At 41.2% G+C, this 22,584-nt stretch overlaps 1 protein-coding gene across 1 annotated transcript in view; it reads left to right on the top strand.

Moving 5' to 3' along the window:
* The first annotated feature begins 9,261 nt into the window (after positions 1–9,261).
* Positions 9,262–22,584, top strand: part of SPOCK1 (SPARC (osteonectin), cwcv and kazal like domains proteoglycan 1) — a 287,668-nt gene continuing 274,345 nt past the window's right edge. The window contains exons 1-2 of the mRNA XM_061457033.1: positions 9,262–9,400; positions 9,687–9,854. Of these exons, the coding sequence (XP_061313017.1) occupies positions 9,687–9,854 (168 nt within the window). The 5' untranslated portion in view covers positions 9,262–9,400. The remainder of the gene's footprint in view (positions 9,401–9,686; positions 9,855–22,584) is intronic.

The raw sequence follows: 22,584 nt of genomic DNA, 5'->3' as shown, positions 1-22,584 counted from the left end.
GAAAAATTCCTTTTCTACGTGAGCATATTTCTATTACGTTTTTGCAGACATAATGGTCTCCAGAGTTCAAAGAACTGACTAGTCTGTCTGAAAAAATATCTATGGCAAACTTGGTTTACTTTCTGTTATTTTGAGTCCCAGACTCAAAATCAGTGTAAGTTTGGCATGGTTGACAAGTTAAAATAGATTTGCCAGATCAAAACTGGGTCAAGACAGAGCAGAACTGTTCTTAGAGGTGTTGGCGTGAGCAGCCTGTGCTCTGTAAGACAGACCATCTGGTTTTCAGCTGGGCTAACTTGCACTTACATGTGCAATACAGCTCTCTTACCTGCAAACAGAAATGTCTGGATTAAACTGTGATGCAGAGTTAAATTCCATCTCCATCGTAACCTTCAGAAGTGATATTAAATACCTTTCTGAAGTTGATTAATTCAAGAAATTCTTATTCTGTCCTTTTTTGTGTTGGAGGAATATATTCATGGTGTCAGCGGATGATCTTCCTGACTCTATTAGCTTCTCTCATTGTCTCATTTATTGTTTCTACTGCATGAAATCTACTTAATTATATTTGCAGTAATACCAAATTAATCAACAGTTTATTTTCCAAGATTTAGGCAATAGTGGGTCCTTTAACTTTGGTAGCTCTCATTATGCCCAAAGCTGCCTGGAAATTTTATATCAGTAGTGTGGGTTTGCCCTCCATGTCTTTTGTTTCATCAAAAGAAAGTTATTTTTTCCACCAAAAACCCCACCTCAGGAAGGATGGAAAAAGGTCTTTCCTGGAAGAGATGTTGAACATACAAGAATGAGGAATCAAAAGCATAGGGTTGGGAAGACTTCAAGAAGTGATCTAACAATCTGCAAAGTCTCAGAAGTCATCTTGTCTGCTTATATTTTGTTTCCCTCCCTACAGACCTGCAGAGGCTGATGGTGCACAAGGAAGAAAGGTGTATTGTTTCAAGGACTTCTGCCCCTTGGTGAAAAGTTTATGCGGTTACTTTGACTCTAATCATAAGGAAAAGTTCTACGTTTTCCCATCTCAAGGGAATACTTCCCTTGGGATAAAGTAATAAGCACATCTGTTGATTTTTAGCTTGTCCTTTTTTTAAATCTCTGCCTTAAAGGAAAAGGAACTTTCATAGGTTTTTCTGTGTTCTGCAATACCTCCTCTATCCCCCCGGAAGACACTTGCATCTCCTCCTTACTTAGTTTGGTTTCTTTGCTTTTCCAGTGACTTGGCATTGTCAAGAGCAGGAATCAAACAATCAGCTTATTTTCCCTTGAGGCAAATGTAATCTGTAGCTTTTCTCATGTCCCTGCAGATTTGATTAACCCTCTTAAGAGAATGTGTGAGCTCCTCACTAAAACGCCCTGAGCAGCACTCACTTTATTCTGTTTGGTTTATTTTTCTTTCTACTTTTTTTTTATCCTAAGAATACTATTTTGGGCATTCCATTGGCTTGTACACCCAAACCCAACCTAAATTACTACATCTCAGCTCCTCTCAGGCAAATAGTCCATCTGCTGCCACAGTGTTATGTGCTGCTTCTATGAAGAATCTTTCTGAGCTGCTAATGACAGTCATGGTTTTTGATGCAGCACATGCTCTTCTAGGGCATATGGAATTATATAAGCTTTTGCCATTATTGCTTTGCTTTCCAGGCATTGGCTCAAATACATGGCACAGTGTGCTACCCCATGTACTGTTTTCTGCGTGGACTTTGACATTTAGTTCTGTATATATTCCTGGCCACAAGCATAATTTCTTGAAATTATCTCTACTCCCTATGGAATCAAAGCACTGCCCACCTTCCATAAACTTCCCTGTAGCAGGAATTTTATTTAGCAGGTTCTGATTGCTTTGGCCAGGGTGAATTCTGGATCTTCTGCAGTTTCTCTTCCAGACCTTTGTTCCCACTTCTAAGCTGGTTTCCTCCTCTATTGGTGGATTCATTTCCTCCCACACACCTTGGAATTGCAAGACCTTGAGCTGCATTAGAACATGAACAAATTCTTCTATTCGTTTTGTACATTGAATTTAAAACTCAACACTCATCTTTGATTTCTATGCAGAGTGAAGTAATACTTACATTCCTTTAAAACACTTTCAAATTTGGGCAGAGTTAACTGAAAACACATCGAGGACTTCAGAATCGCTTACTGTGAGAAATAAAGCTACTGTCTGCCTGCCTTCCTTTCTGCCAGTCTCCATGCCTGCTGACACAAGGGCAAGTTTTGCATTCTCCACGTTTCTAGAGACTCTCGCTGTGGGTAAAGCATTTTCCTCCTTTATAATTCCTGCCCCTAAGAGGATTATGAGGGTTTGGGGGTTATTTTATTTTGATTTTATCATAGACAATTCAGCAATTGCTTAAAGTAGGGGAAGAAGTTTGGAATTCTTCTTCTGCCCATTTTCTGACCACCACACTTCATAGATTGCTGTCTCTGGTGTGAGGACCCACTTGAAGTACATGAGACTGAGCTGATTGTTTACAGCAGGAGGACTGTGGAGCTGGGTCAAGGTCTGCCCCTGCTGTACTTGAGCAGTGACCGTGCTGGACAGGTACAGTGATGCAGTCTTGTAGCAGATCTGAACCAATGGTCATATTTTTGTCAGTCAGCTTTGGTATACCAAGGCCTGAAGCTAACTCTGAGAATCAGGTGACCCCATCTCCCACCTTTTACCTCTCTTTCAGGTATTGCCATAGCTAATGCTTCTCCTCCCTCCCTACCCAAACACTTCATCTTATGCACACTGACTTCAAGGGATTCAGTGATTGTGTGAGATAGCATTTGGTTTTCCATAAGGATTCAAGTTATTGGCAAAGAGAATCATCAGCTTCTCTAGAGAGCTTAAGCTTCATGCCTAAAATGTAGCAGCAGGGAGAAATAAAATTGTTTCTCTACATTACCTGAATGTATTGCATTCCAGCACATTCCCAACATCATCCCCCACAGGAAAACATTGAAGCACAAAGGCTGAGAAAGGTTTATGAGTATGCAAACCATTACAGCTCCTCTGTGGCTCATCTTTATTGTCCTCATCTACAGACATCAATACTTTTGTTTTATTTGCTTTAATGAAAAGAAGGTTTAGTGAGAGCCAATAAATCCCCAGATCTTGTTGTTTTCACGCTACTCAGCAAATTCAGATCTGATGTTAGCCGCATGAAACTGGGCTGGTGCCAAGCCTGGCCTCTGGAGCTGCAAGATGTTCTGGAACTCTTTGTCCATCAGGCAGCACTGCTTCCAGACTGGTTCCGTAATCTCCAGGAAAGCTGCTGCTTCTATAAGGATCTGAGTGTGTGTTCATATGAGCAAGGGAAAAGGGGGATGGGAAGAGTGAAGTAAAGTAAGTAGATGATGGCAAATGGAAGGAAGAATCAGAGAATAGTTAGGGCTGGAAAGGACCTTAAGATCATTCAGTTCCAACCCCCCTGCCATGAGCAGGGACACCTCACACTAAACCACGGCACCCAAGGCTCTGTCCAATCTGGCCTTGAACACCGCCAGGGATGAAGCATTCACAACTTCCTTGGAAGAATGGAAGAAATTATCATGAGGATCCATAAAGACCTCAAAATGCAATGACTGCACAAGATCGTATCTGAGAGAACTGAAAAAGAATAGCATGGGGAAAATTGAGGAAGTTTAACAAGAAGAAAAGGGGAACATGGGGAAAGAACAAACACACTTGAAACTTCTTTCACATTTATATGAATGCAAATTTCATTTTTGTAGTTCAGCCATTGATGGTGCTCCCTCTTCCATGCAAATTTATTTTCTGAACTCTGACTATTGATGTAAATGGTGTTGTTTATTATTGGTCGGTGTTGTGTTATCTCAGTTGTTCAAAACAGGATCTTACTCTGGTAAATACTGAACAAAACCGTTTAGTATTCCACATGTTAATCTCCAAATCTCTGTTTCTGTTCATATATTACAGGGAAGGTTTAAAGTGACTCTCTAAGGCTGCTTGTCAATGGCTACTGTTGGGACAGTATTTTCCAGGCTGAACAGAGCTACAGAACTTCATCCCAGTGTTTCGTCCCAGCTAAGTATGAATTCTAAGGACAAATCTAATTCTAATGACCTTTTCCATCTGAAAATGAAGGCTGCATTTGCAGGTGTAAAATGGTGAGAGCTCTTTACTGCAATATTTATGTTAACCGACTTTTGTGATGCAATTCCTAGTAAAAGTTCCAGTAGCAATAAAAGCCACTGTAAAATAAGGTTGCCATTTTACAAGATATTTTGTGAAATGCCATAAAATTACTTTTGTCATGATCACCATATCCGCTAGAAAGATAACGTGAAACCGTTTGTCAAATATGCAGGGATTATCTTCCCATTAAACATTTAGTCTTTAAACTGATGTATGTTCTGGTCTGAATAGACTGATTCATGTGAGTAAAGTTATTTCTTTATGTTAGCCTGCAGGTTCTGGGGACAGTATTCACAAGGCCTGGGTTTTACCTAGTGTGTCTCTGGTTTGTAGGCTCTTTCTGGAGTCAACAGCATCCTTCAGAAAACAATCCACAGCAGCTAGGATAGGCTTCTGCTCTGCGGCATCATTCAGAGGGACTTGTTCCTTTTTCCTTATGAGAGAGGAAATTGAGGCTTAGCCTCAGAAGGCAAAAGTTAAACATCTTAAATACCTGCCTGAATCTCATCCTTCAGTTTAAGTGCAACCTTGTATTTGATTATATGCTTTATGTGAACACAAGTCTTTTTGATGTATTTTTCTCTTCTAGGCACCTGTGGGCAAGATAGCTTTGCAAGGTGGGAAAAGCTCAGTCCTGAAATACACCTCTGACTTCTGGAAGTGCTAAGTCACTTTATTTATTGTTTTCACTGTTCTTTTGCTTTAGTTTTGTTTCTTATACCTCTCTACCCTAAACTGTGTTCAGCTTTTACTTTGACCAGGACTTGTTAGTATTTGGATTCACTTTAATCTGGGATATTATAACTAATACACACCAGCAGAACATGTTGTAGGATCTTTCCAGGTCAGTGGATCTTTTCTCTTACACTGAAACCACTGACACTGGTGTTAAGTGCTTCAGAAAGGATGAGAACACAGGGGATTGCACCAACTGCGATGTCTCCACAGCAGCTGGCACCACTTTGCCCACTAGAAACCCATAGTTTTCCTGCCATGTGGCACACTTACAGTGCTTCTGCTTGCAAGCATTTAGCAAATTCTTGCAAAGTTCCAGGCACTGCTGTCATAAAATGTGGATGTTGTATAGAGGAGAGGCCAGGAGCGGAGGTGAATCAAGCGGTCAAATCAGAACCTGTATTTGTAGTATTTTTAAAGAAGAGGAATTACGGTCTGTTGTAAAATGAACAAATATCTGGGGAACTTTGTATGTGCCAACAAGCACTTATTGCACAGGTTAAACTAGCTTTTTTCTGCACAATTGCCCAGCAGAGCTGACAAAGCTGAATTTGCAGTTCTGAGAATTGCCGGAGGAAATAAACCCCCTGTCTATTAAAAGGACACAGCAGTATATGGAAGATACAAAGGGATCTTAAATAAAGGTCTGTCCCACTGCAGGTACCCTTTTAGTGATATATTTTTAAATCCAGTTAAATTACAAGATTGAATTTTCCTAATCCAGTAGTGAAAGACTCTGGTACATGGTAAAGTACAGAAACATACTTTAAACATTTGTTACTGTAAAGATTTTCTTTCCTGAGTGAATGTATTAAAAAATGAAGTCAGTGGAACTGTGCCTCACAAGAGGAGGGGAAAAACCATCAATAAAAGTCTGCAGAAGATTTTCAAGGCTCTACTACAAAGGCTGCAGCCACTGCCTCAAGAACTGTGGAAGCAATCATGAAGTGATTCTCACTGCCAAGTATAACTGGGGGGAAGTAAAATCCTTCACATAACAATGCTTATGTGCTATTACTACTGACCTTACACTGCTGGGTACACAGCTGCTGGCTACTGGCTATGATGGGAACAAGCTCGGTGCAGCTTTAGGGAGAACAAGAGCGGCTGACTTGATGCTCCAGGCATCTTTGTTTTGGTCAGGGGGAAAGATAAATGTGCTTCAGTTTTGTTGCCTGCAAGACTGGTGCTGAAGGCTTTTTCTGTTAACTGAAAGTCCCAGAGCGACCTATTATGACAACTGTAACATTCCTCTGCATGGGAAATTTAGCTGGAGATCTGGCCTTTCATTCCTGTGTGTGTAAAATGCTTTCTGCACCAGGAGGTTCTGCTTCTAGAATGAACACAGACAGGCTACAGCGTGGAGAAGCTGGCTGGGCTGTAATTACAACTTCTGACCAAATGATTAATACAGTTGAAGTGAATTATCAAGTAATATCCAAAATCAATACCGTGGCACCTTTTACAGCTGCAGGCACACATAAGAAAAGTGGGTTTTAGCTCTTCAGTCATTGTTCTAACTTGGAACAAAGGAGCTTTTTATATCCAAAATATCAAATAGTTGAGTCATCCACTACAGAGAGATCTCTAATATTATATTCTTGGATCAGAATTAGAGGCAATTTAGCACTGTCCAGAGATTTAAAAAAAACAGCCGACAAGGGTGTTTCAATTCTAGTCACGGGTGATAAACAGTGCGGAGGTGATGGAGATCGCTATCAGGATTAAACAAGAAGCCTGTGTTTTACTGTATCAAGAAAGATTAGCCATGTGTTGAATATGGGATTATGAAGTAATTAAATAAATGAAGACACATTTCTGACACAAATATGCTACAAGTAAAAATGTAATTAGTCACTTTACATACAATGTTTCTGTTATCATTAGGGTCTTTGACTGGCAAGCGTATCAGCCTGCTTCACACTGAACGAAGTCTACTGAAGCCACTGAAGGACTGAACCTGGTTTATTGTGCTAATAAGTGTGTTTCACAGGGATGAACTAACTGCTGCTATGCATATGCAATGGGTAGAACTCTTATGGGGTTTGGGGGAAACCGTGTTCTGCTGCTTTTTGCCAGCCTGGCCTGGCAATTCATGAGTTGAATGGTCAAGGGGGGATTAAATTTGTCTGACCTCCAGTGGGATCGAGAAAGTATCAGTGCCTCTATGCAAAAGCAGCAGCACTGATGTAGTCCCTTGTGCATAAAACCCCTCCCAAATTTAGCAGGTAACATGGTTTGTATGTGGCAGTGCTGAAAGGCAGCAATGTCTGGGGTGAAACACTTGAGTCAAATGAAGCTGCATATTGCTGAATGGCAATAGATTTCTGTAAGCTCACAAGGGAAATCTCTTCACTGTGAGATTGAAGATGGTGCAAGATCTTTAATGCCTGTGCGGAGAAGACAAATTCTCTGTTGTTAAAAGCCTTACAGAAAAGGCCCATACAGAATAAACTGCACAGTACTCTGTTAATCTAAGTAAGAAAGGAGGAAGCTTGTGTTCACTCACCCTGACAGGCAGAAGTTAAAGAAACCTTATTTGTCACTGAAGCTAACAGTTTCATAGAAACATCCGTGCACAACTGAGAGGTATTTGAGAGGCATAACTACCCTGGACTACCACCAGAAGAATGGTATAACCCAGTATAGAAGGGAAGATGGAACAGGGCATTTGGATCTGGATTTACATCCAAATCTGCAGGGCTTTGGTTTGGATTTCTTCTATTTGTTGCTTTTATTGGGTTATAGTTTGCCTTCCTGTTGGCATGTAGCTTTGATTAGATTCTATGCACACAAAGTAGAGAAAACAATGTGGGATGCTTACGTACAAATGTGCTTGTTCTCTGCTATCAAAATTAATAGAACCTCATTGCTTTCTCCAGTCCCAGAGGCTTTTATGTGGTTATGTGGTATTTAGGAACTGTATTTAAAATCAGATCTAGGAGCAGAACTGTATATTGAGTTCAGTGCTCAGATACTGCAGTAAAAACTGAATAAACATGACCCTTTTCTATGTTACTAAAGGAATATCTGATGTGTCTGTCTGGAAAACGTGGTGTGTGAAATTGCCCAGCCCTGTTTCCCCCCTCCTCAGTTGACAATGGAGATCTTCCCCTTTCTCACTGGAGAACATCTCCTCCTTTCCCCCTCATTCCCAGACCAGTATTTAGTGTGAGGTGTCCCTGCCCATGGCAGGGGGGTGGGAACTGGATGATCTTAAGGTCCTTTCCAACCCTAACTATTCTATGGTTCTATGTAGCTCCCCTCATCTGCCTCCTTCCTGTTTTTAAAATGGAAGATGTCTTTCCCTGGCACCCCTCAGGTGGCCTGGGCAATGCCTTACTTCATGGGGCAGAAACCCCTCCATGGCATGGGATGGGTTGGCCAAGGGAGGAGGCCTCCTTGTCAAATGGAATAACGAAACCTGGGATGACTTCTGCGTCTTTGGAATGTCGTTACTTTTGTAAATAGTAAAACCATTGACTCAAGGCAGTCATATTATTGGGTAGTTTCCAGTGCCAAAAGGGGCCAACAAGGAATCTGGAGAGGAGCTTTTGGCAAGGGCAAGCAGTGATAGGACAATGGGAAATGGTGTTTAACTGACAAAAAGCAGATTTAGATTAGATATTAGGAAAAACATCTTTATTGTGAGGGTGCTGAGGTGCTGGCACAGGGTGCCCAGAGAAGCTGTGGCTGCCCCATCCCTGGCAGTGTTCAAGGCCAGGTCAGACAGAGCCTTGGGTGGCATGGTTTAGTGTGAGGTGTCCCTGCCCATGGCAGGGGTGGGAACTGATGAGCTTTAAGGTCCCTTCTAACCCAAACAATGCTGTGATTCTCTGATTCTACGTCCTCCCAAGGCTTATAAAAGCTGACATTTGTTGCTGTTTTCATGTTTTTACAGCCAGTTTTACAGCTCCGTAACTCGTCAGGCTGCAGCAGTAGCGAAGCCCCCTCTGCGAAGGGGCGATCCCACCCTTCCTCACAGACACACAACGTGCCCCGGCCCCGCGGCCCCTTCAGCTCACACAGCGACCGTTAGAGCGACCGTTAGATTGACCGTTAGAGTGACCGTTAGGGCGACCGTTAGAGTGACCTTTAGAGCGACCGTGAGTGACCGTTAGAGCGACCGTTAGAGTGACCGTTAGGATGACCGTTAGAGTGACCGTTAGGGCGACCGTTAGAGCGACCGTTACGGTGACCATTAGAGTGACCGTTAGGGTGACCGTTAGGATGACCGTTACAGCCGCCACTCCCTCAGGCGGGCGCTCGAGCGCGCTCCGCCCCTGCGCTGCCTCAGCGCCGCAGGTAGATGGAGCCAGACCTCGGCCGCTGCCGCCCGCCCGCCCGCCCGCCTCGCCGAGCACACACGCACGGCACCGCCGGAGCCGCTGAAGGAGCCTCCGCGGGGTTCGGTGCCGCTCCGACCCGCACAAAAGACGGGAAGGAGGAAGAAGAGGAGCGCACGGTGCTCGCAGCCGCGGCCGGTGGCACTGCCTGGAGGTAAGGGCTTCTTCTCCGCCCTCGCAGCCAAACTTCGCGCCGGCAGCGCTGGCCGGGAGGCTGCGCTGAGGTTTCACAGCGCTGTTTGCCCCTGCCTGGTTTCTGCCTGGCCGCAGGTGACCGGTTTTACCTTTATTGTTGTACCGGTGTTGCTGCTCCCGCCCCTCCAGGCTGGGCGGGTCTGGGCAGCTCCGCAGGCAGAAGTTGGCGAGGGTCGTGAGGGGAGACGAGCCTGAGCTTGGGTCCGCTCTGAACTTCCCTGCCCGCTCCGCTCCTCTCCTTGCAGATGTCGGGGGTGCTGGTGATCGCTGCCTGGTGCTTCCTGCAAGTGGAGAGCCGGCATCCTGAAATCATCACGAGTAGCAGCAATCATGGCAATTTCCTGGACAACGACAAATGGCTGAGCACCGTTTCGCAGTATGATAGAGACAAGTACTGGAACAAATTCAGGGATGTAAGTACTTCGTTTACAGCATGCTTGTTCGTTTCGTTTGGGCGCAGTATCATTTCAATGGGTGGCTGCTGGCTTTTAGAAGCGGTGGGTAGAGGACTGCGGCTTCGGCAACCGGTTGGTGCTTGTATGGGGAATGTTCAGAGCTGTTTGGAAGCCAGACGTTCTCGATCACCCCATGGACTGGGGCAGTTCGGGCTCGTGTCAGTCTCACTGAGAGCATATGGCCTCCTTTGAGGAGGAACTTTGAGTGAAGTTTCTGTGCTTGCTGCTAAAGAAGGCACTTAAATGTAAAATGCTGAAGCGGTGTGTAAGAAAGGAATAGTTACCACTTCAGGCCACAAGGTGGTAAACAGGGAAGCTCGTTTTGCCTGCAAATCTGGTGGAAAACATTTTATTGTCAATTCTGCTCATGGAGATCTTTGGTATAGGGTTGGAGGAAGCAGTGCTTTGACTCGGGTTTTTTTATAGCCTGGAAAACAGGGGTCTCTTCAAGATGTGTTATGACTTGTATCTGTACAAAGCAGACCAATGAGGCTTAAAATGAATTCTTGAATTCCTCTAGTTTAAATACAGTTGTGTACATTAAGACAGGGACTGAGGGAAAGGAAATGCAATGCTCATGGTAAATGTAACATTTACGGTGCTCCTGGTGAGGCGTGTGTTGTCTGTATGTTGAAAAGCTTGTCTTAGAGCGCAGACAGAAAACCCTGCTTCGGTCTGCCGAAGACTGAGTGAAGGAATCGTTGCTGTTAACATTAATCATGAGCATACGGAGGTTAAGTGTTCTTTATTGCATGGGGTTTGTGCGCTGTGGCTGCAGTGTGACAGTGGGAAAGCACAGAGTAGAGCTGGTCAGCAGTCCTGGTGCTACTCTGTGAGAATTCCTATGTTTAGGAAGCTCTGGTGTTACGCGTTTGTTTCTGTGGTGTAAACAGTGTATCTTGCCTTGCAAAGAAGTCGGAGTATTACAGTTAAATGTGACCTATCTCTGCCTAGCTTATTCTCTGTTTTTCTCTAGCTGTAGTCATCTCTGTGTCTGAGAAATCATGCTGCTTTCAATCTCAGTGTAAAAAGTAGGGCCTTAAGAATGGTATCAACAGATACATCAGAATGTATATTTCTGTGCAGTCACTGAGATGACATCTACCTACTGGGGTGGCTGAAGTTCTCATATAATAGATATCTGGAAAAGCTTGTGCTTGTACAGTAACTACTATTTTATTAAGGGGATTTTACAATTAATATGGTTTCATAGATTTTTAGGAGGTGGCAAGGGAATCTCTGTCAATATCTGGTTTAGACTCCTGAGGAGTGCAGGTTAAGGATTTTACTTGTTAATTTCTATGTACAACTTGAATTCAGCAGCACTTGAAAATGGTACGTTGAATGAAGGCCTGACAATCTGAAAACACTTTTAACTAGGGACAGATTTATGGCAAGGGATAAATGTATAGCAAGGGACATCTTCAATAGTCTTCTTTCAAACTAAGGACTTGTATTAATCTCACTTATTGAGCTTAAAGTTCTTTTTTGAAACCTGGAGGCCTTGCAGTTTCTCATTCTCTTCCCCCAATCTCCCAAGTGCAATTGTCAGAGAAATGGTTCCTCTTCCTGTGGAAGATGTTTGTGAAGATTTCCTCTGTCATGTTTTAATGTTTCAGAACTGAAAATGCTTTTTTTTAGGCTTTCTGAAAATGCTAACCAAAACTGTAAAGCCTCAAAACTTTTTCCTCATAAAATCATCCTTTCTGCAGTAAAGAACCCCCCAAATTTCTTAACCAGTTCTCTGATGAGCAAAAGCAAATGGTATAAAGTTCATGTTTAGGTATCTTTCTACCCAGCCATCTTTATGGTTCTATTTAATTACTTTAAAGCTAGCATGCTACCAATGCATATGATTGTCCATTAAATATTTTATGGGGGAAATTAACAGAGACTACCAATAACCTCCTGCTAAGCTTTTTCCAAAGTGAAGGTATAAAAAGCTTGCACATGTAATTAAGCTCATAATAACTTGCCTTCAACCAAAGTAATTTATTGTATCATAATCTTCTGAGAGGTTCTGTGTCCACAGATGATGACATGCATGGGTAGAGCTGCTGCCAAGGTAATAGGTGTAACAGAGACAGCACCCTTCTTGCTTGCCATTAGAAGAAAATTGGTCCTTGCTTCATGGCTATGTTGTTGGAGATAGATTGTTAAAAGACTGCCTGATGAAATGCAGCATAATAGCATTAACTGGTGTGTATGGGGTAGATAGACTAGCATTTCATTCATAATTGTTGAATTGCAGGGAAACTCTCTTCCCATCTTCCCTTAGTTCCCAAACTGTAGCTATACATACCAGACATTGTTACTAGATGAGGCTCTTGATACAGGCTTTGCACAGGAGCCTGGGGTATAGAAGTAATGTTTTAGTTAAATCCTTCTGGGGTCTGACACTACAGCTACTGCAGAGCAGGTGGCTTAGTTCATACCCTGTAAATCAGCAAAAGCAAGGTTGCAGTCATTATCATGATTACCTTCAGTAGCTTTCTGAATTGTTGCTGTATTATATAAATAAAATTGCACAAATATTTACATAACTGTGTCTTTATGTACAGTAGAAGAAACACTTGTGCATACGGAGCTGAGATTTGACTCTGGATGTGGTGACTTTAAATTCTATTTGCATGCAGCATAAACATGTGCCTATAAATCTGTCATAACGTTGCAGTACTTGATAATTTACAGATGAAATATAATTGAATAAAAATTTTTAAATTGGTCTTCTCTGAACTTTTTCAGTTCTTCTGTTCAAAATCAATTGGTTGGCCAGCCTTCTTGAGCTGTGGTCCAACATGGCCTCATTTGAGAAGACAGCTATTGATCTTTTTTTTTTTTTTACTATGACCCATATTTCTTTTGGGTGAAGACAGCATGGTAGTTGCACTTAATGGCCCAGCAGTCATTACTCTTCTGGGAAAAGAGAGCACAGAAGTACACCTCATTGGATGTCTGCATTACATCCACATAATCAGGCTAAATTTTTAAGTCTCTGAATTTAATAGTGTGAAATGATGACCTGTCAACACTTCCAAAAGGCCTCGAGAGATCTGTTTGAAACAATACTTTACAATACAGTCTTTTTACATGATTGGGATACAATTTGTAGAATGTTCAAGTGCTCTGTTTTTAAAAACACCAGAGCCCGTAAAAGTATGTTGAGACCAATGTGACTGATCTGTTGTGAAGCACATGCTGTTGAAAATCTTGTGTGCTGTCTAGTATCAATGATGGTCTAAATGTCTAATGTGTTAACAGGCTTTCAGTGCCATCTGAACTCAATATTCCTGTCTGTCTTCTGCCCTGTTTTCCTTGTCTGCCATGGACTTTCTATGTGACCATTGACAAAATCCTAGCTCTGTCTTAATTCCTATTTTATAGCTAGGGAGAATAGTATTTCTCTTCCTCCGAACTGTATTATTCACCTAATTCAGTATTATTGTGGAATGTGGCTTGCTATTTACTTGAATAACTGACTAGGTCTAGTTTAGTAAGTGTCTAATTCAGTATAGTAATTGCTAGAAAAGGAGGAAAAATAGACAAGGTTGGAAGGACCTGCAGCTATTTCCTTTGCACAGATTTCAGGCTTGGGAAAGCAGACATCAGGGATATGAGGATCAAATTAGACCTTTTGATATCATGAGCACAAATATTAAGGCCTTGATCTTTCAGTCAAATCTGTTGAGAAAGATTCTTTGGCTTAAGAGGATCTTCAGCACAAATTTGACTCCTGAATGTGAAGTGAATTCCTATAAGTCTCAGAAAACACTTATTATGTGAGTAGCCATACAGGTAATTGTAATAGGTCACAGAGCAGCTTATCGTTGTGTTCACAGAGGTTTGGCACAGGAGACATGGAATAAGTGTCCTCTTAGTGCTGGGCCTGTCTTTAATCAAAATTATATGAACAGACTAATTCTATTACTTCTACTTGGACTTATAACTATTATATTATTAATGCTTATCTATAAAAAGGTAATAAGTTCAACTAGCTTTGAATTAAACTGCACAAAGGAAGGAAAAAAGTTAAATGAACTTGGACGATATCTAGTATAAACTATGGAAGGAATTTCTGTGAAGTTGAAAGCTAAGAATCTTGGCATGAACTCCGGTTTCAGTGATGCTCATGCATGGCAGGCTGCCAGACCACGTTCTGAGCATTAACTAAGCTGTTTCTCTAAATTTTATTGCTTAAAGAGTTCCAGTCCAGGCTATCATGTTAAAACCACCATGTGTTATATGCCTGGAGATGCACTGAGACTGTGCATGTCTAAGAAGCAAGGCATGAAATGTCATCATCTGTGTGTCTATGTTTCTCAGAATTTATTGTGGATAGATATATATAATTATCTATCTATATAGATATAAATATATATAATTATATATATAAAAATATATATATTGTGGATATATATAGCTATCTCTATATAACTATAGATATATAACTATCAGCATTGTGAATAGTTATATATAAAGGCGATTACATTAGATACCAGATTTCTCAGGGAGGTCATAGGTTACCATCCACCGATACAATCCACTGAAGAGACAATTTTGTCAGTTATTTATGTATATTGCCTTTCTGAGCCTATGAGTTTCTCCTCATGCCTGCTCTGAAGCGCAGAATGAGGTGGTAAAGCAAATGCAAGCCTGGAACAATACAGGTCCCCCAGCTCTTAGCCCTGTCACTGATGGATTGTTGGATTTTGGGCTGGCTCTTCACACTTCTTCACTGCTTTCCCTGTTGTGCTTACCTTTGTCTGATTTGTTTAGCCCTAAATTGGAAATGTGGTAGTGAAACTTGATAACAGAATGTTGGAAAACACGACCAGTACTGAGAAGGGTTGGAATACCAAGCAGGCAGAATTGGAAGACCTTGGGAACTCAAGTAATAGAAATGAAATGAAATTTAGAAGTACAAAGTAGAAGGTCATGGAATTGAGAGCTAACATGAATTTATTCTGGGTCCTGACAGCTCAGCTTGAAATAGATGAGAAGGAAAACCTGTGTACTTTCATTGATTTGCAGAGTTATTCTAAGTAATGAAAGTAATGCTACTCTGAGGAGAGCAAATATATTGTAGGAGTGTATAAAATGAAAGATTTCTGCTTCTGTTGAGGACATAAAATTGTACAATTTATAGGAGAGAATACTTAATTACAGATGTTATGAGCACTTTGGATTACTGAAATTCAAGAAAGAAATTTTCTGGAGTTGGTGAAACGAAGGCCTTCCAGCATCACAGGGGAAAAGAGCTTGTTTTAAAATAATACGCTATATTAGGTTACTTGTCAAAGCTAATTGCATAAGAGTAGATTTGCTTCAGAAGAGAGGTACAGCAAAATCTGCTTAGTGTGAAGCTGAGGTAAAGAAATAAGTAGATAATTTTTGACAAAAATATTAGTCCACCCATAGTTAAGTTTTAAAAACTTATCTTAATGAGCACTTCAGTTTCAATATGTAGCTTGTATTTTAACAAAAAAGGTCATGATATAGTAAACTGTAATGAAATAACCTGGATTTGTTGATTCTAGAGGCTCTGCAGGCTTGTATCACTTGTGTCTGTTCATTAAGTTTGAAGCCCCTTGCAGATGGTTGTCTTGCTGCCTACCCATACAGCTTCTAGAGTGGTGGAGCCTGACCTGTGATACCCAAGGATCCTCTGATCCTTTGGGATTTTTGAGCTAACAGTTCATTTATATAGACTATGTTCCTTCTGCTATCTCTTTTCTATTATACCTGCCTTCAATGTGCTCTTGCTACCAAAGACCACCAGATAGCACCTGATATGCTAGATCATCGTTTGGGATTGCATTTTATTTTTCTATGTTGTATTTAGGTCTGCAGGTGGAATGAAATATTTTTCTGCTAAAAATTTATTACCAGAACATCACATTTTCTACTTTCTTCACTTCGAACCTAAGTGCAGGTTTTTCTGTGATTCAGTAATAAGCACATTCAATACATACATTCCGTGAGAAACCATTCAGGCCCTGCTAATTATGTAGCAGTGAAGAAGATTACAGCGCACTTCAACACCTACTTGCTGGGTAATGGATACACTCAGCAAAGTGGTGGGGTTATGTGATGGGACACAGGCACCTCAGGCTTATTTCTCATGAGATTTATCATTCCAAGCCCACCTTGAGGTTTAATTGAAGGTGAAGATAGTGTGTATGGATTCTAGTGGACAGAAGTACAACAGAGTTGAAATGTGATTTATAACTACCCAGACACTCTTAGCGTAGGTTGTCTCTTACACCAGTTCTTACTCAACAGAGGGACAAGGCTGGCATAGAAACGTGATTGAAAAGTAGAGCTGAGATGTACTTGAAGTTTAAAAGAATAGCAGAACATAAGATTGTGCATGTGTAACTCATTATCATTTTCTTCCAAACAGATATGCTTATTAAAAATGCCCTTCTCAAACTTCACACTTCCCTTCTGCAGTGGACAAGGGGAAAAGTAATGGCATTTATGTCAGAATAATTAACTTGGAAGGTACAGAGGGCCAGCTTTTTGTAATTAACTGACACTTATCCAGGTTCCCTAGGAATTACCCAAGACTCCAAAGCTAAATAGGTCACCCAAAACCAGTGTGTAGTTTCTGTATTTCATGTTTCAAATAACAACTTGAATATTTTCCTCACTTTCTGTAGACTGCAGTCACAAATAATATCCATGATAAAGTTTTCATTAAGATGTTTTATAGTTTTGGTTTTTTTTTAAAGTAACTATTCCTATATTTTACTGTTTCCCTACCCCACTGTTTTATAGAATTTGTTGTCTGTAGGGGCTCACTTTATTACAAATTTAATCTGTAATTTTGTCAGATTCCTGGGAAGCGAGTCTTCTGTTACTTTTCTGGATGGGGAATGTATGTTTTAAGAATTGCAATGGGAATTATAGGAAATACAATGATGTGAAGAGCATGCTGCACCTTTGCAAGGACAAAAGAGAAATATTTTGTTTCTCGATCAGTGGTTAAAAGAATAAAAATAGTAGAAGAGCAAGTTTTGATGTATTGCAGTGTCAGTGGCTGGGGGGAGAGGAGGAGCAGAAAAAGCCCAGCAAATCAAGACCTGGCACACAGTAGTGGGATAGGTTTTGGTTATATATTTATCAAAACTCACCCTTTTAAAAGCAAAAAGGGGGAAAAAAGCCCTTCACAAATGAGCCATGTGTCATGTCAAACCATGCCGGTGTGATAGAAAATGGGTGGGTTAAAAATAGTCTCAGGAGGCTGAGTTTGGATGTGTTTGTAACAACTGTTATCAGGCTCAAGTTTCCATGGGTAAATAATATCAGATTTATTTCAGGTAAATTGCCTAGGCTTAGGGTTAAGAAAATCAGGCTTGTTATTCTCAAGTACCAAAAGGGAAAGCTTAGTTATGATACTGTGTTTTGAACATCAGGGAGCTTATTGCCCTTCTTTTTTGTTTCAGATATTTAGCTGTTTGCTCTACACTGATGGTTTTAACCAGGAGGCTAGAAATCTATAGTTTCAGCCCATTTCAGTCTTCAACAATGTGTGCATTTTTTGAGGATAAAATATGAGACTGTCTGAAATGGGGGTCAGGCAACTGAGCTTCTTTTTCAGCAGCTAGGACTTAATAAGGGAAATGGAGGTCAAATATTACATCTAGGATATGAAAACTCTTTTCTTTTAGATAGCAGCCCTTGAATAAACAGATTTTTGATTACGTCTTTCCCTGTGTAACCAAAAATGAGATTAATCTAAAAGCTGTAGTGAAGTCTTGGTTATGTTGAAGCTCATGACCAAATTCTCAAAGACCTTTGTGAGGCCTGAGTTTGATTCTCATATTCCTCATCTTCCTGTTCTCTTAGACAAAGAACAACTATACATGAAAGAACAGTTAAATTAAACAGCTCTCTTTGGCTTTTGGAGGACACTGTGTAATTGGAAAAGGCTGAAGGGTCAGGTGTCTGGCCAGCTCCATCAAACTATCTGAAAATCAAACATCTACCAAGTACATGTTACAGATTTCAAGCAAAACAACAAAGCGGAGTTGGAACAGAACAAAGTTAAGGTAATGCTGCTGCCTTAAGTGTGGATTTCTGTACTTCTGACATTTAACTCGGTGCCAGCTTTGCACAGGGGCTTATTCCTGCCAGTTTACCAAGTTGTAACTCTGTGTTAGTCTGTCATCGGGCAGGTAACTCCAGCAGTTATCATTGGTGGATTTTCTGCTGTGGGTTGGCAGCTAAATGCATTTGGACTGAACATCTAACTTCTAATGCATTTAAAGGCCAAGATAAGATTCAAAATTCACTTTACAGATAAATTACTAAGCTATTGAATGGAGGTTTTGGCAGGGAGTTGATTGGTCTTTATGTGTCACTTCTATAGTTTGGTTTGTAATCCAGGCTAACAGAAAATCATTCTCATTAAATGGGTATAAAGGGCATCAATTAATTCTGTGATCGTAGCTGTCCTCTTAATGAACTTGATGTCATAAATCCACTTCACTGATTGCTTTCTCCTGGGCAGATAGAAAAATACTTTATTAAAAATTACGGTTACAGTAACTATATTCAGATTGGTTTTTGAAAAAAGGTTTCAATAGATCACGGCATACAGTTGAATTCTGACTGGCACTGGGATTGATAGAGGCAGTGGCACTTGTCTGTTCAAGCAGTGTGCGCTTGCAGCCCAGAAAGCCAACCGTATCCTGGGCTGCATCCAAAGGAGCGTGACCAGCAGGTTGAAGGAGGTGATCCTGCCCCTTTACTCTGCTCTTGTGAGACCTCACTTGGAGTACTGTGTGCAGTTCTGGTGTCCTCAACATAAAAAGGACATGGAACTGTTGGAACAAGTCCAGAGGAGGCCACGAGGATGATCAGGGGACTGGAGCACCTCCTGTATGAAGACAGGCTGAGAAAGTTGGGGCTGTTCAGCCTGGAGAAGAGAAGGCTGCGTGGAGACCTCAGAGCAGCCTTCCAGTATCTGAAGGGGGCCTATAGGGATGCTGGGGAGGGACTCTTCATCAGGGACTGTAGTGATAGGACAAGGGGTAATGGGTTCAAACTTAAACAGGGGAAGTTTAGATTGGATCTAAGGAGGAAATTCTTTCCTGTGAGGGTGGTGAGGCACTGGAATGGGTTGCCCAGGGAGGTTGTGAATGCTCCATCCCTGGCAGTGTTCAAGACCAGGTTGGATGAGGCTTGGGTGGCATGGTTTAGTATGAGGTGTCCCTGCCCATGGCAGGGGGGTTGGAACTGGTTGATCCTAAGGTCCTTTCCAACCTTAACTATTCTATGATTCTATAAACTGCCTAGTCAGGAAATCCAGCTGTGTATACAAATTCCATGTGAAACTGCATAGCATATTCTGTGAATAGTTTGTATGTGCTTTTTAGCTTGGAGACCTGTCTTCGTCCTTCCTTCCCTGAGTTTGCTTGGCTGTTCAGAAGTTTATTTCAGCACTGTCTTCTAGAATTTGTTTACTGTCCTCCCTGCCTTTCTCTTCAAGTTGTAGCAGTCAGAGAGCTTGAACCCAAACAGGAGATTGAGATAGAGGCAGTTGCAGTCACTGGAACTGGGCAGGGAGAGGCTGAGGTTTTTAGAGAATGGAGCGGGAGGGAGGCTGACAATTGTAGTTCCAGTGAGTGGAAGATGTTTTTAGGGCAGTGTTTCTGTGTGTGCTAGGGATGTTGAGGGTCTTGGTAGTATTTGATTGCAATCGATAAATGTTAATAAAGATCACTTTTAGAGAATCGGAAAGTTTTGTCATCTCTTGTTTGATGATACGAGTCTGAATACTGATTTCCAGGACGACTCTATTCGTGCTTTAGTGTCTGTGTAGGCGCCGGTACTGGCCCTGCTGCAGGCGGCGGGGCATTGCAAGACCGGGGCTGCCAAGTGGGGCTCGGAGCTGTCCAGTGCTGAACCTGTACACTACTCCTGGTATGGCAACAGCCCCCTATTGGGACATTCATTGCTGCGCTCAGAGCACTGCTCTGATGAGGTTAGGCATAAAGAGATGTGTATCTAGATTAGACAGATGTAGAAGCCGAGGATAAAGTTAGCTCGGAGTTATCAATCAAGCTAATGCCAGATCCATCAACAAATGTTATGTCGTGTAAGTCCCAGAGCAGTGCTCCTCTACTGAGCTATGCCCTGGGTTGGAATACAGAAAGACAAAGCTAAGCAGATCTCTGTTCTTCCTTTGGGTATGCGTGCCAGTATCTGACAGCACTGTTTATAGAGTCAAAGTCATTTCTTGTTTGCTAGCATAAACTTCACTCAAGGTATAGAAGAGATATATTTATTTATTTCTAAGTGAAGCCAGGCTAACTAATCTTTTTGATGCTAGCCAGGCATTATTTATCTATTTATCCACTTACTTATGTAGTGTGAGGTAGGTACACCTCTAGTTTGACATCATATTGAAGGGGGACTAGCTATTTCCTGTTAAAGCAGAGATATTAGGCAAAGCAGATTTCCAGTGTCTTGTTTTATGTTAAACTACAGCTGCTGAGACTGGTGACTGTTTGGATTTATAGATCAACTGAGCTTTTCAAAACTTCTTTCATGGGGCTAAAAAAGAAATTGTTTCACACAATAGAATGCCGGAGTGCTGCATTCAGTAAGGATATCTATAGGCACAGGATAATTAGTGATTTAAATACAGAATTGTTTGCCATGTTCCGTAAACACAACCACGAATCTCCACATTATTGTTCACTCAGGACAACAGCATCCAAAAAGAAATTATGTTGCATTTAATTAGAGTAAAAATAAAATAAACTGAAAAAAATACTGCACAACTTTCAGTCATGCATGTAAGTGCAGTTCTACAACATGAGGGAAACTGGTAAACCAGCTATATTTCCTCATAGGGAAGTATATAGTAATTCAGATCAGTGGCCACAGATTTATTAGTCTATTCATGCTACGTAACAAAGTCTGATATAACAAGATGCTTAATGGTTTATTTTCACTGCAATATGAGGCAAGATAGACTGAAATGTGGATTCTTACATGACACGAATATCTGTTTTTCTATTGGGTCTCCTTTTCTTTCTATAAAGCCTGAAGCATGAAGAGGTGCTTTGTGATTTACGCGTGTATCTTATCTTAAATGCTAAAATGATTGGCAGAGCAAAGATTTTGTGGCTTGTAATGAACTTCTTATAACCTGAGATGAAAGGTAATCTTTCTTTCCCAGAGACAGTGCTGTTAGAGATTGTGAGTAGTCATTTCCTGTTGAGGTGCAATGCCTTGTAAAACAGAAAAGAAGACTGAACACCAGTACAAGAAGCTTTAATGGGTATAAATAGACAATTTGTGAGCATTCATGAAAAGATAAACCATTTCAGAACCATTTTAAAATATATCAAAACTTCCACTTCTAAAGCAGCATCTGCCATCATGAATAGTCCCATCTCTGTATGTGAAGGAAAAATATACAAGCAACTTCTTATGGTCCATATTCTGCTATCAGGATTTTTTTAAGTAACTGCAGAACTTCCTCATTAGTTTCTGTTGAGATGCTCCATCTGTGGTTTAATGGCAGAATATGGCCCTGTGTAATCAAGAAGAAGTAATATTCTGTTATAGCAGGGCAGTGTACAGAGATAGATGTGGCATGTGCTCAGTATGGCTGCAGCTTTCATTAGCAATGAAAGAAGCTGCAAACAGTAAGCAGTTTTGAAACCTACCTCCATTATTGTGAAACCATTACTGATATATCGAGGATGGTGCAGTTGATGTCTTCCATCCAGAGTGATGCAAGATTGTCTATAACATTTGAACTCAATTAGGAGATACATAGACATAAAATAAGATACTAACCTGAAGCCTTAGGGCATGGCTGATTTTTAAAGCTGAAGCTTCCTGAAATTAGGAGTTACTGAAACTGCAATGATGGAATAAATGTGTTTTCCTCAGTCTTTCCTTAAAAAGAGAAACTACAGGTGCAAGCAAATGAGGGGAAAAAGACAACCCAAAATAAAATGAAAAAAACAAAACAGAGAAACAAACTAAAACCTGACAACAACAAAACCCCCCAAACAACAAAACCCCCCAACCATACAATCTGTGTCAGAGGCAAATGAATGCTGGATAATTTAGTGGATCCAGCCAGAGGAATCCTGGCTGAGATGGAGACATGCTCTGTCAGGTGAGAAATTGTGGCTGGAACCATCTTTTCTATAGCCCAGGAACCTCCCCTCATTAAAAAATGCTTGGAAGAAAGAGAAGATGAATAACATGGCATGCGTTTCTGTGTGTCTAGGTAATCAATTTATAAAGACAGAATGGGAAGGAGGTAGATAAAGAATCACAGAATCATAGCATGGCTTGGGTTGGAAGAGACATTAAAGATTATCTAGTCCCAACACCCTGCCATTGCCAGTGACACCTTCTATTAGAAGAAAAACCATGTTCTGCTTCATTAGAGAGGATCTCAGAATGGTGGGTTGATGATAGTCAGAGGGAGAGGAGAGCAGAAGGAGATTTAGAGGGTATGCAACAGAAGGTTAGTTAGCTGCTGATCAGTATTCTGCATGATCCTGACATGGGCAGCAAGTGTTCTTGTCAGCAAAACTGCTGGTAAGCTCTACCTAAGAAATGTTTGTGATTCTGGGCAGAGTTGTAAGGATTCTCTTGCTGAGTTTACACAATACATTTTGGACTCCAAGCAATCACTGCTGGCTTGTGG

This window comes from Pezoporus flaviventris, unplaced genomic scaffold (genome assembly GCF_033815535.1).
Source record: "Pezoporus flaviventris isolate CSIRO_AGI_PZ_B2104156 unplaced genomic scaffold, CSIRO_AGI_Pfla_v1 ptg000023l, whole genome shotgun sequence".
NCBI classification, from domain to species: domain Eukaryota; kingdom Metazoa; phylum Chordata; class Aves; order Psittaciformes; family Psittacidae; genus Pezoporus; species Pezoporus flaviventris.
The sequence above is the reverse complement of the archived record's forward strand: the minus strand, read 5'-3'. Positions and strand labels throughout refer to the sequence as shown.